This window comes from Centruroides sculpturatus, unplaced genomic scaffold (genome assembly GCF_000671375.1).
Source record: "Centruroides sculpturatus isolate CEXI.00-Female unplaced genomic scaffold, Cexi_2.0 scaffold1262, whole genome shotgun sequence".
Taxonomy (NCBI): domain Eukaryota; kingdom Metazoa; phylum Arthropoda; class Arachnida; order Scorpiones; family Buthidae; genus Centruroides; species Centruroides sculpturatus.
In genome coordinates this window covers 56,158-72,757 of record NW_019385498.1, presented here as the reverse complement: position 1 = coordinate 72,757, position 16,600 = coordinate 56,158, and the positions used below count along the sequence as shown (strand labels likewise).

Below are 16,600 nucleotides of genomic sequence, written 5' to 3'. Positions count from 1 at the left end.
TCAAGTCTCCGTAGATATAACAAACACAGAAATAAATAACACAAAATAAATTGTAACTATGCGTCGATTCCACACGACACATCTGAACATGTAAGCTGAACAATAGTGTGGGGGGAGTGAGTAATCAAGAGCTGCGTGCCGCTCAAACAAAAGATGAATCCACGAGATTTGAAAATCACGTAACTCCAGGTTCGTGTAAGTTGAGGTATTACTGTACAGTCAAATAGATCAGATAGAAACTGTATTCTTGAATTTCTATTATATTTGTTATTTAAATTATTATAATTTAAAAAGTATTAAAATAATAATATATATTTAAGCTTTTAACTTTTAAAAAATTTAATATATGTTATAAATATAATGTAATTATCTAAATTAATAAATTTGACACTTTATTGTCAGCACGAGACTCTGAATTTTCTTCTTGTTTATTGAAATTATTTATACTCCAGAAATTGTCTACATTATCAGGTAAGATATTTGTAACTAATATTAGAATATAGTTACAGTAAAAAATCTTTGATATATTTTTGGAAATTTTTGTTGATATAGTTTAGATGGACGTAGCATAGTACTGAAGTAAAATTTCTGCAATATAAATACTGAAAAGTTTGGCCTCTTCATCTATTAAAATAAAAAATGGTAGCTGCTCAATATATCAATTCTGAAATCTGTATAAATTGGTTAAAATTATTTTTTAAAACTCTATTGTAATCTTCTTCAAGGGGCACAAAAAAAAATAGTACAATTGTTTGAGATTAGTCCAAAGATTTAAAATATATTTTGTATGAAGTTTACTCAGATGTATGCTCGAGATTTTTTAGACTTGAGCCAATGGTGTTGGTCAAGTGGTCCAACTTCATAGTGACTTATCTTCAATTACATCACACACATTAAATTTTTGCAAAATGCTTACCTTATGTAAGCAACAGAGGAATGTGTTAATTTTATTTTTCTATTATTAAATATCAGTAAAATTTTAAAATATTATCCACTGCTTTCTCAACAAATAATTCACATTAATTTCACAAACACCAAAAGAATATAAATTTATATTCTTAAGCCTGACGATGGCCTATATTAATAGGTTGAAAAACATTAGTAAAAATAAAAGAATTTTAAGCTCAACAAAAAGTTTGGTGTTTGTAAAATTAACGTTAAAAATATTGTTTTGTAGTCAATGAATTAATAAACATTTGTAAGATGTTCTTATATACTTTTATATGAATGTTCATAGTAAAATTCTTTAATAAAAATTCTGAAATTTGTACATGAATTACAATTGTAATCTATGCATCATATCATATAACAAAGTTAATGTGTTTGTTATAAGGTTAAATTAACTTTTCAGAACTTATTACATTTAATATTTTTACCCTATTTTATATAAAACAAATTTAATTGGTTAATTTGTAGAAGAAACTCAAGACTTATGGATTAAACCTTCTAAGGCAAAACAGTCACTCATTACTTCCATTTTTACGACAGTTGAAATGTGTAAGTGTTTTCATAAAATATTTAATTGATATTTTTAAACATTTTACCATTTTATTAATTACTTTCAGGTTTTTCACAATTCCATTTACCTGTCTATCTGTCTGGAAATTTGTGTCAAGGAAAATCACAGAAGTATTTTTCATATTTCAGTATTATAACAACTTAAAGATTTTAAATATATTTATATATATCTTTTCCAGAATGATCAGTTTTTATGAACTTGTATGTATTCGTGTTTGTAGTTTTATCTCAGCAATGCCTGTTCAATATTTTCCAATTTTGGTAAAAATAAGCATTATATTTTAAAATTTCAAAGCTAATTTTATTTTTTTTTATTTAACAGTAATAATGATAATTTCTTTTAGGAAAAGGTGTTGTTTAATTATGTAAAAAGCTCTGGAGTATATGCAACTTTAATAAGTGATATTTTATGCTTTGTTGCAAGGTAAATGCATAGTTGCATAGTTTATTTATTTATTTAAATTTTTTTACTCTGTCCTGTGGGCATAAGAGGGTCTTTAATCAAGCTTACCAACTGGTGGAGTTTCTTTGGTCCATCTAGATTTGTTCCCACATTTCCAAGAGCATTTGATTGACATCTTAACTGCTCGCCATTCTGGCCAATGTCATTTACATTAAATTGAAAATATATTAAAAGTTATTAAATTTATTATTTTGTTATTTAGGTATGGTTCAGCAGATTTATGTTTTTCATATTGTTCTTTTCTGGTTGAACTCTTAATGAAATCTGATGCAGAGAACAATATCAATATGTTGCACATCAGATTTCTTCTTAGAAGAATAGTAAAATTTCTGATACCAAAATATAAAGTATNTATCGGTTTATTTGTATTTTTGAATATTTAAACGAGTAGTTCTATTTATGAAGTGTTCTATTTAACCTGAAGATGATCCAATGAATGGATCGAAAACGTTTGTTTTAATTAAAAATAATCTCTCAGCGAAAAATAAGGTGTTGGATTACATATTTAGTAACTTTTATTTCATAATCGTTCTTCTTAATGATAAAATGAAGGAAATAAGAATAATTCATGAGAATTTAAACAGATTTAATTAATTTTCTGATGCCAATATTTGATTAGAGTCATTTTTAAATTTTTACATTATACAGTGATACCCCGAACTTACACGATAGGTGGAACTGAGCGATAACTGCGTAAGTCGAATTCACGTAAGTCAGGGTATAATTTCGCAATTTGTGTAAAATCCAGATTCGGATGTATGTAAGCTAATAAATGTTCTCGTTAATCTTATCACGTCTTTTGATTCATTCATGGTTACAAGAAATCACCATATAGAGTCTCTCAAGTCTCCNTAATGTGTTAAGAAATTTCCTATATAAAATATATATATATATTGAAAAAAACTGATTATATTGATATAAAATATTGAAGTTTCAATTCTAATGAGGGCAATCTAGTTCATAATTGGTCATTGTAATATTTCAACTGACCAAATCTAAAAACTAATACTTTCATTATATTTATGGGAGTTATTTTGTTAGTAAATTTTTATTCATTACATAAAGAAAACAATTTTAATTAGAAAACTGTTTCTTTAATATCATTTGATATAAAAAAAAGTTTTAATCTAATTAGAATATCACTTTCAAAAATAAACAAAGATTAGTGTGACAGTCATATTTGTTGTTAATATTGAAGAAAAAGATCACAATTTTAGTTGCAAGTTACATATATTTCCATTATGATTATATTTACTATTCCACATTCAGCATAAATCCAAAACATTAATTGAAATTGTAAAAATAAAATATGGTAAAAAATTTTTACTATATTTCATTTCATATAAATTAAAACTATGAAATTTTTTGAGTAGTTAATAACTAGAATTGTTGGTAACCAACTTTAATTTCAAAATCAAGTTGGCTATACTGTAGTGGTGATGTAAAAGAACATATTTAAAACATTCTGGAATTTGGGACATGGAATTCTCAGTTTGCTCTTGATTTCCTTTGGGTCCTAAATGGAGGCAAAAACATTTTCTTAGTGTATAACTTGGTATAAATAGAAATATATACAGCTGGAAAAATGTGCAAGGTTGTTTTTTAAGTCATTTTGTTAATAATTTCAGTTTCATTAGAACTAATTTAAGTATTATAATTTAAGATGCATGTAAATTGCAAAGAAACTTAATACAATCACTACCCCCATAAAGAGAGTGTTTTCTATAGCTGTGCATTGAAAAATTTTGTTTTATGCTTTGTTTAGTTATTACATGAAAAATGTAATAACTAAACAAAAAATATGTTAAAGAAATTATATAAAATATACTGTATTCTTAGAAGTGTACAATAATAAAACTTTCTGAAGAAACACAATAAACTTTTATGACAATTGTGAAAGGAGGAAGTGAGTATGTTAAAAAAAAAAATACTAAATTATTCTTAATATTTAAGAAATGAGAAAGGCAAATTATATAGAATTTATGTACATTTTGAAATTATTTTATATTAAGTTAAATTTATTATGGTAGATTCAAGATTATGTACTGTTTACTATAGTAAAAGATAATTTTCATAAGATTTAAATAAATATTTCATTTTAGTTCTTATTAATATACAATTAAATAAATTATAAGTAAAAACATGTTCACATTTTTGGTGACATATTTCAATTATGATGATTCTAGAAACAAAGAAAATCATTCAATTCTTTGCTTCACTTTAATTAGAAAAATCTCTGAGTTACAAATTCAAATATTTAACTATGTCAAACAAAATTACATTTTTATAAAAAATGTAATTTTGAGTTAAAAAGTTATTTATATATTTTTATCTTTTAGATAAAAATATGTTTTCTGATATAAAATTTTATAAAAGAATTTAATTAGCAATACTTGTCAACCCCCCTATAAGATTGTTGATTTTTCCGTTTTATCTGAATTACATGTTGTACGAGTCACTTAGATTTTACAAATATGTGAGCCGTTCACAGCCCGGCACACGTATTTGTAAAATCTAAGTGACTCGTACAACATGGAATTCATATAAAACGGAAAAATCAACAATCTTATAGGGGGGTTGACAAGTATTGCTAATTAAATTCTTTTATAAAATTTTATATCAGAAAACATATTTTTATCTAAAAGATAAAAATATATAAATAACTTTTTAACTCAAAATTACATTTTTTATAAAAATGTAATTTTGTTTGACATAGTTAAATATTTGAATTTGTAACTCAGAGATTTTTCTAATTAAAGTGAAGCAAAGAATTGAATGATTTTCTTTGTTTCTAGAATCATCATAATTGAAATATGTCACCAAAAATGTGAACATGTTTTTACTTATAATTTATTTAATTGTATATTAATAAGAACTAAAATGAAATATTTATTTAAATCTTATGAAAATTATCTTTTACTATAGTAAACAGTACATAATCTTGAATCTACCATAATAAATTTAACTTAATATAAAATAATTTCAAAATGTACATAAATTCTATATAATTTGCCTTTCTCATTTCTTAAATATTAAGAATAATTTAGTATTTTTTTTTTTAACATACTCACTTCCTCCTTTCACAATTGTCATAAAAGTTTATTGTGTTTCTTCAGAAAGTTTTATTATTGTACACTTCTAAGAATACAGTATATTTTATATAATTTCTTTAACATATTTTTTGTTTAGTTATTACATTTTTCATGTAATAACTAAACAAAGCATAAAACAAAATTTTTCAATGCACAGCTATAGAAAACACTCTCTTTATGGGGGTAGTGATTGTATTAAGTTTCTTTGCAATTTACATGCATCTTAAATTATAATACTTAAATTAGTTCTAATGAAACTGAAATTATTAACAAAATGACTTAAAAAACAACCTTGCACATTTTTCCAGCTGTATATATTTCTATTTATACCAAGTTATACACTAAGAAAATGTTTTTGCCTCCATTTAGGACCCAAAGGAAATCAAGAGCAAACTGAGAATTCCATGTCCCAAATTCCAGAATGTTTTAAATATGTTCTTTTACATCACCACTACAGTATAGCCAACTTGATTTTGAAATTAAAGTTGGTTACCAACAATTCTAGTTATTAACTACTCAAAAAATTTCATAGTTTTAATTTATATGAAATGAAATATAGTAAAAATTTTTTACCATATTTTATTTTTACAATTTCAATTAATGTTTTGGATTTATGCTGAATGTGGAATAGTAAATATAATCATAATGGAAATATATGTAACTTGCAACTAAAATTGTGATCTTTTTCTTCAATATTAACAACAAATATGACTGTCACACTAATCTTTGTTTATTTTTGAAAGTGATATTCTAATTAGATTAAAACTTGTTTTTATATCAAATGATATTAAAGAAACAGTTTTCTAATTAAAATTGTTTTCTTTATGTAATGAATAAAAATTTACTAACAAAATAACTCCCATAAATATAATGAAAGTATTAGTTTTTAGATTTGGTCAGTTGAAATATTACAATGACCAATTATGAACTAGATTGCCCTCATTAGAATTGAAACTTCAATATTTTATATCAATATAATCAGTTTTTTTCAATATATATATATATTTTATATAGGAAATTTCTTAACACATTAAAGTTTGTATTATCATTTTCCAGTTTATTGCAGTACATTAGGTTATTTGGAAGTTTTCATTATTAGAAAATTATCATCTTATTCAATAAACTCAAAACTCAATTTAATTTTTAAAGAACTGATGAAAAAATACATTAAATCACAGAATATGTAAAATCCAAATATCCTTCAAAGTAACCATGCCAAAACATAGAAATACATGTGTATATGCCAGGGGTGGGCAAGCAAGAGTTCAGAGGGAGCTGAAATGTAAGTTTTGCAAATTGCATGGGAGCCGCAGTTCTGTACTTTTTTATTCTGTACCGTGATTTTATTATATAATATAAATATAATATAAAACAAATATTGAATTTTTTTAATAAACATATTTTCACAAAATTGTGGAAATAAAATTGTAAAAGTAATGATAAAAAGCAGAAATTAACACTTTCAGCAAGAGCTGAATTTGCCCAAGTCTGGTATATACTGTATATCTCAGCAGATAAGATGAGATATAAATTTTTATCGAAGTTTTATAGTTTTAGCATATATCTATCCTATAAGATGACCTCCAAACTATCAACGGCCTATGAATTTAATTTAGGTCAGCGTTCATCATCTGAATAATAATACTGTATAGTGTATACGGAATTATGTCCTATTTGTAATTTTTCGAATGAACAAATTTTATTTTCTTGCATCTGGTAGCACTGCCTTACGATTGTTGCAAACATTCACACTGATTCGGCATTCGGGTAATGATCTTGACTATTCACAAAACGTCGTATGGACTATTCTATTTTGTGCACATACCCTACTCTCTATACTATCAAATAATTAAGGTTTGTCCGTTTTTTATAATGGTTTAATTTATATAAATTTCAATCTAATTTTTTTTGTATCTGTCCTATAAGACGACCCTAGATTTTGGAGGCCTTTTTTTTTATGATTCAACTATCATCTTATCTGCCGAGATATATATACACAGTTATGAAAAAATATTTTAAAAATTGCAATTATTAAATCTGATAGAAAAATTTTTTGAATAATTAAAACATTAAATACTTCTTTAACTTTACTGCTAGCCATTAATAACAGGAAAAATATACAAAACTGATATTGTTTCTCTTTTTTCTGCAGTTCAGTTTTGGAGAGTAAGTATTTGAATAATAATAATAACCTATAAAATGTATGATTAAAATTTTAAATATCTAAGTTAGTGTTTAAGATTTACTTTCCTAGCTCTTATTAAACTGAAGTGCCAAAAAATTAGAGACAGCAGCACATACAATGGTGTTACCTTCTACCCACAGGGGAAACGCTTTGAACTGGAACATTTGCATTTGGCATCATAGGTATCATACTTATCAGTTGTGTGTTAGCTTGGTTAGAATAGCAATGGGCCATGTAAAGGATTTATTGCTATTTGATTGTAAACAGATTGTTGGAGGAAGAAGAATGNTTTTTTTTTTTTTTTTTTTTTTTTTTTTTTTTTTTTTTTTTTTTTTTTTTTTTTTTTTTTTTTTTTTTTTTTTTGAGTAACCTAAGATGATGAACCTAACAGTGGTAGCTCATCTTATCTAATATAGGGGTGCTATTGCTAAGGGATGCACAACTCTAAGAGAATTATTTTAATTTCATATAATGTTTTGATCAGCACTGGTTTTTGATAGAAACATTAATTTCAATCAAAACATTATATGAAATCAAAATGATTCTATTAGAGTTGTGTGCCATAAAACCTCTTGTGTAGCATCGTATTAGATGCCATCAACTGCCACCCAAGCCTAATAATCTGTAATATCATTTCCACTCTTGGGCTCAACATCATGCCATACTGTAAGCTTGTCTACAACTTGGCAACAGTTCAGTGATACCCAAGAGTTGACGAGTGACAGATTACTGGATGTGTCAAACTAACAAGCAGCTGATTTCTAAGATTGTACTCTACTTTCTTTTGTGTTTGCTCTTGTTACATAATTCCATAATGTCCAGGTTTATAGCTGTATGGGACTATTCTATCTTGACTGCAGAATCTATAGTGAACTTTGAAAATTGACTTGATATTGCTTTGCTCTTCTTGCTATGCAAATTTCTGAGTCCAACAATGGTTTCTAAGGCACAAAAACTATAGAATATGTTTTCTCTCATTATCACATGGTGGCAAAATGATCTTGATAAGTCTCCTGACCATCTAAACAAGAAATATAGTACTTTTTTTTTCAAAAAATATTATATGAGGTGAAAATTTGTCTAAGGATTAAGCTTTTCATGCATTAAATACACAAAAACACACAAAACTGAAAGATGTTAAAGGCAAAAAATGTTACATCGAGTTTCTACTGTAATATATTTCTGTGCATATAAGAGCATGACCTTATAGATGGGACAAAATTTGTGGTATATTGCACAAAGTGTCTAAAAACTGGTTTAAAAATAATGAGTTTTTATAGTATAAGAAGCATTATTTTGAATAATGATTACCACAAGATATCAGTTACATTGATATAACAGTGCAGTGAAATAGATTATTTTTAATGATATTCTTGTTAAAATAATACAGACTATTATTTAATTGTAGAATACATTTAGCAATATATTTAAATATTGCTTGTTTGTAAGGACATAAAAACGTCTGTATGAATTTCTACTAAAATGAATAACAACATAGTGAGTTATCAGGAATTCAATTCAGAAATACAGTAGAATCCATTTAATGTTATCACTTTGGAACCTGCCTAATGAGTAGACTATGTAAATAAGACTACAGTCAGTAGAAATTCTGATTTTATTGACTGGCATTAAGATGATATCAAATCAATTAATGTTAGTTAATAAATATTTTAATTCGTTCGGTGTTATTCGTCTAGTTTTCCGAACTGTTGTCTTTAACAACAGCTAGCATATAATTTGAGTTAGAAATGACAGCAATTTAAACTAACAGTTAAAACACTTCATGATTTAATTATAAATGATTGTGGATGATGGCATGAAAGACAGCTTAAAAATATGTTTACCTGAAGGTAACTAAAATTCTGATTACAATAAGTGATGATTTAGTTATAGTTAAGTTTTATAAGTAGAATTTATCAGAATTAACATGTTCCAAAACATGTAACATTATATGTCTGATGATACACAGGATCATTTGCTTATCATTTCTATGTAAAATAAATACAGTAATAACGTAATCACATAAAATTAACAATTATTAATTACAAAAAAACTTGAATTATTATGTGTGTGTGTGTGTGTGTATATATATATATTTATATATGTATTTTAGATATAGCATAAAAAGTTCTTTATTCTAGAGGTATGGATATATTTACAGAATGATATTTTTATTTTCATAAGGGACTATTTATAAGATAAAGTGACTTCAAAATATTTTAAAGCAAATATCTGGAAAAATGCACTTTTAAACAAGAAATATCTATTCTCTACAAAAATGCTGTCACTTTTGGAAGANATATATATTAAATGAATTATTATTATATATATATAATTCATTTTATATTGAAAAAAAAATTATATTTTTTCTTCCTTTTAGTGTGATCTGTTAGATTTCATTCGAAATATTCTCAGTGAATATAATGATCAAGTTCTAGAAGAACAAATTAAGATATTACTTAACTGGTGGAAAAGATTATCACTTGATCAACTGTCATCGTCATTAGTTGTTAAAAATATAACAGTTAAACTTATTCAGATATTTACATGTTTAATTCCACATCTTCAAAATAAGTTGTTATTAAAGGTAACAGAAATCACATTATTATTATATTAATATCTCTCATTTTAGCATTGTTTAATAATAATAATAATAAATTTTGAAAGGTTATACAAAAATATTACATTTTAGATTTAAAACGACTAATTGTTTCATTTTAGACATTAGACTTCCTTTTCCAGTCATGGTGTGTAGAATGCGATGTTGTTTGTGCAGCAATAATTCAGTTCTTAAAACAGTGTAAAAATAAATATGTTACTCCTTCAGCTGAGGTGTAGTTTTTTTTTATCATCTTTTAAAATTTCTTTTCTTACATGAAATTAATAGTAATATGAAATATGTTATTTTAATAGCAACTAAAAATTTTTTCATCGATTGCAAGATTGTTCAAATATGCTCTCCAGCATCCAATACCTGTTTTGCAATATGAATGTATAGAGGCATTTGCAGAATTTGCTCTTAACACACCTCATGCAGCTATAATTCCTTTGTGCATCAAAGATGATGAAAATCTACAAAAACTTGTTCAGCAGTTTCTTAGTAAAGTATGTTAATTTTTATGAAAAACTTTGCTAAGACTTTTTGTAATTTTATTTTTATTTTTTTGTTTTAGAAAATTGTAAGAGAGAGAGTTGTGGATGAGAAAGAAATGTTATCAATTTTTAAAACTCAGTTCAGTAATTTGAGAAATAAAACTTTTAATGATGAATGTCTAGAAGAGAAATCATCATTTAAGATTAATGAGGTAATTATTTTAAATTACACAATTTGAATTTTCGTATTTTTAATTATAAACTATTATGATTGTTTTTAGATGGACAACATATTAATTACAATTGAAAGCAGTGTGACAAAATTAGAATTATTGGGAAAACAAAATCTGTCTGAAGAAGTTGTCAACAAATTAAAATGGATAAGTATGAAAATAGATGATTTATGTAAATAAATATTTAAACTTTATTTATGCTAAAAGTTGTCTGTATTTTATTAATTAGAAAAAGGTTTCATCTTTTTAGTTCACCAAACACTTCTGTAGGAACAGTCCTCTGTTCCACTTCAATTTCTGAAAAAATTTAAAATATTCTGAAAAATTGTATATACAAATAGCATTTCTGTTCTTATTTTAAAGATATTATTACCTTCAACCTTTTCATCATCATCACTTTCAAAATCATCGTCAATTGCAATTTCGTCAGGATTTGTTGTTTTACTTAATTCTGCCAATTCCTCTTCTGTTGCAGTTGTTCCACCCCTATTAATTAAAAAGTGAAAATTAAAGAAGCCCATGCATATAAAATTTGTTTTTAAAACTATGGCACCACTTGACTAACCTAACAAATAAGATATCTTTTCTTCCTGGCATTTTTGGCACATCTTTTTGAGCTTCTTCTGCCAAGGCTTGTGCTTTGGCTTCAAGTAATTTCATTTTATCTTGTAATGCAGTTGGTATTTCTAGAGGAAAAGAAAAGGAAAATAGCTTAGCATTAAAATCATAATAAATATTTTACATTAATTCAAGAGCATACCAGGTGTTCCTCCTGCTGCAGCAACAGCAGCAGTTAACATCTGAGAAGACATAAAGTGGACTTGTGTATTGTAAGTAGCTTGTACACTTCTTTTCATTCTCAGCATCTCTCTCATTGTATCTTCATTGCCATGTCGTATTTCAAATTCTTTCCATGTTTGCCAAAATTCTGATGTTGTCTGGAATGGGTCATTACAGATAAAAATTGCATGATAGAATGATTCAAAATGAAATTTATGTTGTAATAAAGGATTAAGAATTTAATTATTTTCAAAATAATATATGTTAAAATAAAAACACTTACCCTTGGATCACACATTTGACTACAATGAGCGTAAATAGCTCTCGCTCTATCGATCTCCCCTAATTTACGTTCTAGATCTGCAAACCTTAAACACATTTCTCTAGCTTGACTATCTGGAAGAGCTTCTATAGCTTTTTCATAAATTTGTCTTGTATAAGTAACACCATAAATTTCTGCTGCTTTTTTAATGTATATATTAAACATCTCAAACTGATCTTCAGGAGGAACAGCACGAGTTGCTCGATCGTAGATGGTCATGGCATGTCTGGCCAAACCGTGTTCTTCTTCCAGTTTCACATATAACAGATAGAGTGCTGAAAACAATTTTTTTTAAATTATTGAGTTTTAAAAAACTTTATTATATAAATAATAGTAATATGAAGTTTTTAAAACTTACACTTAGCAAATTTTGCTGGACAACCTTCTAGACACTGCTCAAAAAGATCTCTTGCACGTTCCAGTTTTGTTCCTTTCTGTAAAATAAAAAATATTTTTAAATATTAGAAAATGTAAAAGTTTTATGTTTACATATATATGTATGTCTATAGATCAAGGATTCTCATATCCTTCACTCCAGGAAGCCAATTTTGTAACTTTTTATTCACTGGGATCATCAATATAGCTGCCATTTTGAAGGAATATGGATACTATTGAAAGATTTCTTAATGATCATTCTGACAATTGATAAGAAATGTGTAAATTACTCAGTTAATTCATATTTATAATTATTTAATATGTAATATTGAAAATGAAAAAAGAGGTCACAGAATAGTATTTTCCTGAGAACCCCTGATAAAGACTGTTTACAGAAGAATTCCTTTTACTGTAAAATAATCCCAATAAATTTTTGTTGATATTTCTTAATGAAAGAGAAATAATTTTAATAAGTAAATTATAAGCAATATGTACAAAATATTTATTAAAAAGCATTATTCAGTTATATAGCAAGTTCTGTAGAAAGCTAATCAAGGATGAAATTAATATTCAATTTCAATTGTTACTTTAGTTACTTCCTGTACTATAAAATTTCTGTATTAATATGATACTATAAAATTGACAAAACTTGGTATCATAATGATAAATATATTATCCATAATTGCTTCTTGATGTTACCAAAAATTTATATTTAAAAAAATGTTTTTGACTCCTATACAGTCATCATGTATAACTTTTAAATGCTGCTATATTCTAAGAACAGTTTAATCTAATAAATATGTAAATATAATATACATATATTTAAGCTAAGCTGTTCTTACAATAGAATATAGCATTAGTACAATTAAACTGATGATGATCCTACAGGAGTCAAAAACATTATTTTTGATAACCTGAAGAAGCGGTTACGGATAATATATTTATTTAATATGATATTAATTTTTAATTAATTAGTAAGAAAAATTTTCAAAATATCAGTTTTTGAGAATGTTGAATTTAAAATAATAATTCTTACTTTTTTTTAAATAATAATTAATATCTGATATATAATGATACTGCAACTACCAATTAACTTTTAAAAATTTATAATTTGCTAATTTACTAAAAATTTTAATATATTAATAAACTTATATTAAACTTACATATCTCTTTAAAAATTTAATTAAATATGTATTCCAGATATCATAAACATTTGGCCATTTAAATAATGCAATTCCTTTTTCATAAGCCTAAAAAAAACAAATAACTTTAATTTAAAAAATGAAAATAAAAAAATTAATATTAAAATCTAATTGTGTGTTAATACTTTGAAAGCCTCTTCGAAGTAATTATTTTCTTCTAAAAATAATCCATAGTTGATGATAATTTGTGGTGTTGCAATCTTCAAATCAATTATACGATCATAAACAGCTTTTGAGGACTAGAAACATAAATAATGCAAAATTTTATTTAATTACATTTAAGCAGTTTTATTTACATTTGTTATGGAAATTAATATTACCTTGAAAGTTCCAAAACTTTCTTCTAAATCTGCATACATCGACCATATTTTCAATGACTTATATAGACGAAACTGTACAGGTTCACTCTATAAATATTTTAAAATTTGACAAAACAAAATAAATAAATTTAATAATACAATTTACATAACATAGTATAATCTTATTTAAATATATTTAAATACACAAATGTTATAAAATAATTTTGAATAATGAAGCACAATTATAACTCTATATTTTAACATTTATTGTACTGCATTCTCAGCTATCATTTTATTTTCTACTAATTTGAACTGTCTATGAAACTAAAAGGAATGAAAATATTAACATTACTTTTGATTTATCAAAGTTTAAAAAAGAGAATTAAACTCAGAGGCAGCAGGACTCATATCAGGCTATCATACTAGGAAATTGTGTTGTTTTACACAATAATCAAATTCCAATTCAGGTTTTTTTGTAGAAAGAAAAATGCAATAAAGGATAATAATTAAATATTTACTTTTCAAATTAAACAGATCAAAGTTTCTGTTCAATAAACATTAAAATTTTTCAGTTTATATTTGGATGATTTTTAAATATGAAAAGATGTTTAACTGCATGTGATCATAATGCACTTTTTTTATTTATGATTACAATGTTGTTAATATATACCATACCTTCTGTAACTTGTAATTTGCATAGATGCATGAAATGGGCACTCTAAAGACTGCTCATCTCATGCATCTTATGGTCAATCTTAGAAATTTACTGAAAATTTTATTCTTCTGCTATAAGCACTAACATATTTTTGTAATAACCATTTAATAACAATAATAAATATATTAACTATTTTAAGGAATTGTACAGCAAATAAAATTATTCCATAACTATATGCCAAATTAAAATGTAATACTAAGTTTTCTTTATTCTTTTTTATTTTAGGTAACTGTGTATTATTTGTGTTTTTATTATGTTAATATGATACGATTGTATTTGTTTTTTCTTCATCAATATAGCAAAATACTATTGAAGAATACAGTGGTGCCTCGTATAACGTACTTAATCCATTACAGGTGCACGTCCGTTAAGTGAAAAGTCCATTATACGAAACGCATTTTCCCATAGAAATACATGTTAAAATATATAATTCATTCCACAGCATAAAATAACCGTACCATAAAAAAATGAAAATGGAGCAGTCATCAATTATGCTGGTAGCCAGATGTTGTGAGGAGGTGGAGGAACACTTTTTTCACACATTCATACAGATACAGACTTTTTACACATTGCAGCAGGTCTCTTTTTATTGTTTTTTAATTGGAGTCAGATTTAAAAGAGGCTACCGGAGCTTGCAGGGTCAACTCCTCTTGTTCCATCCTTTGTTTTTTGACAGCTGGCTTCTTGAAAAACATGTCCAAGGTGGTCTGTTTCTCTCTCTTCTTCAACACTTGTCGGAAATGACGGGCAAGGGTGTCATAGTAGAGATCATTGATCCTGTTGGCCTCAGCTCTGTAATGAGTGTTGGTAAACTCCTGAACCTCTCCCCATTTGACAAGGAAGTTTTTGTCAACTTTCACTCCTTCTGATGATTCTTGCTTTGTTTCAATTGAAATCACCTTTCTGTTTTTTTAGAAGCCATGATTTGTACAACGCTTGAATAAATGTAAATACCCCCCTGCACTGAGGTGATGTACTGTATGTAATAAACAAGAGAGCAAGCCGAATCCCAACAGGAGCTCTGTACTTCAGATATACTAATAATATATTCTAATAATACTAATATATTATAAAAATAGCAGATTGTAAACGAGATGGAAAACGAGTGGAAACATCATTCTCACTTGTTCGCAGAAAGTCCGTTGTTTGCAGCCAGTCCATTGCTCGAGTCACGTAACGGCCAAACAGAAAGTCTGTTGTTCGCAGAGTCCGTTATACGAGACACCACTGTATATCTTTTTAATAAAATAATTTTTGTAATAAGATCATACAATCAATCATTCTCTTAACCATTAACTTGCTTTTTTTTTGCTTTGATTTATTATAATTTGTAATAATAAAACAAACTTTTGCTAAATAAATATTTTAAAAATTACCCTTAATTGAAAGCTATTTTCATAGAATGTTTTTATTTTTACTCTTAAAAGTCATATTTAAATATATTATCATGAACAAAAGAATACAGTTGGTTTCTTTTCAAACAGTTTAATTTAACAATAACTCACAAAGATTACAAATTGATTAGTAAGCACAAAAAAAAAATAAATAAATAAAAGGATCTGAACAAGTTTTAGTCCAGAACTAGTGCTGGCATGAGCTGTTCTTGAGTAGCACTTGGAATTTGGAATTTTTTTGGTTCTCTGCCAACTCAGTGGATGAAGAGCATAGCATGCAAGTTTGTGGTGACATTATTACTTTAAATACAGGATGACCCCATTTTAATCAGTCCAGTGGAATAACTCAAAAAATCGCATTCTACAAAAACAATCATTAAACCAAAAATGTTAGCCCATCTGTGGCCCCTTCAAGTTATCAGTTTCATCATAGATGATTCTAGAATTAGTGAAAAATAGGGTCAACTTCATTTTACTAAGTGAGAATCTACATGTTTTATTGCATATTCTGATTCTACATCAAAAATAAACAAACTTTTATCTGAAATATTTTTTCAAAACATACACTAATAAGAAGTTATGAATGTTTGATGTTTTATAGTCAGCATATCATGCACATTCTGTGAATTTCACTGAAAAAAACAAAGAAAAATAGTTAAAAAGGCATTAGGAAGCTATTATCATTTGGTGAAATCATTCTTTTTGTTCAAATAATGAACTGATACAAAATTAATGCCTCAACATGTTAAAGCCATCAAGCTTGTGATAAAAAGACATTGATTTTGATTCCAACGAATAATAATTAGTTCTTAACAACTTTTCTAGCAGTTTTCTTCCTTTTTCAGTGAAATTCACAGACATTCATGCATGCACCACATGACAGTCACATAAAACTTCAAATGCCCATAGCTTCTGATTAGTGCATCTTT

The 16,600-nt window shown here is 26.3% G+C and overlaps 2 protein-coding genes across 2 annotated transcripts in view; one reads left to right on the top strand and one right to left on the bottom strand.

The window, feature by feature from the left end:
- Nucleotides 1-10,779, top strand: part of LOC111639547 (uncharacterized protein C1orf112-like) — a 19,689-nt gene extending 8,910 nt beyond the window's left edge. Inside the window, exons 4-14 of the mRNA XM_023385434.1 lie at nt 403-471; nt 1,417-1,497; nt 1,566-1,629; nt 1,698-1,779; nt 1,863-1,942; nt 2,184-2,328; nt 9,639-9,845; nt 9,980-10,090; nt 10,172-10,363; nt 10,432-10,563; nt 10,633-10,779. Coding sequence (XP_023241202.1) covers nt 403-471; nt 1,417-1,497; nt 1,566-1,629; nt 1,698-1,779; nt 1,863-1,942; nt 2,184-2,328; nt 9,639-9,845; nt 9,980-10,090; nt 10,172-10,363; nt 10,432-10,563; nt 10,633-10,764 — 1,295 coding nt within the window. The 3' untranslated portion in view covers nt 10,765-10,779. The remainder of the gene's footprint in view (nt 1-402; nt 472-1,416; nt 1,498-1,565; nt 1,630-1,697; nt 1,780-1,862; nt 1,943-2,183; nt 2,329-9,638; nt 9,846-9,979; nt 10,091-10,171; nt 10,364-10,431; nt 10,564-10,632) is intronic.
- Nucleotides 10,746-16,600, bottom strand: part of LOC111639543 (pre-mRNA-splicing factor SYF1-like) — a 27,739-nt gene continuing 21,884 nt past the window's right edge. The window contains exons 11-19 of the mRNA XM_023385429.1: nt 13,584-13,670; nt 13,389-13,502; nt 13,225-13,311; nt 12,045-12,120; nt 11,648-11,961; nt 11,345-11,522; nt 11,150-11,270; nt 10,958-11,070; nt 10,746-10,881 (exon numbers count right to left, since the gene is read on the bottom strand). Coding sequence (XP_023241197.1) covers nt 10,823-10,881; nt 10,958-11,070; nt 11,150-11,270; nt 11,345-11,522; nt 11,648-11,961; nt 12,045-12,120; nt 13,225-13,311; nt 13,389-13,502; nt 13,584-13,670 — 1,149 coding nt within the window. The 3' untranslated portion in view covers nt 10,746-10,822. The remainder of the gene's footprint in view (nt 10,882-10,957; nt 11,071-11,149; nt 11,271-11,344; nt 11,523-11,647; nt 11,962-12,044; nt 12,121-13,224; nt 13,312-13,388; nt 13,503-13,583; nt 13,671-16,600) is intronic.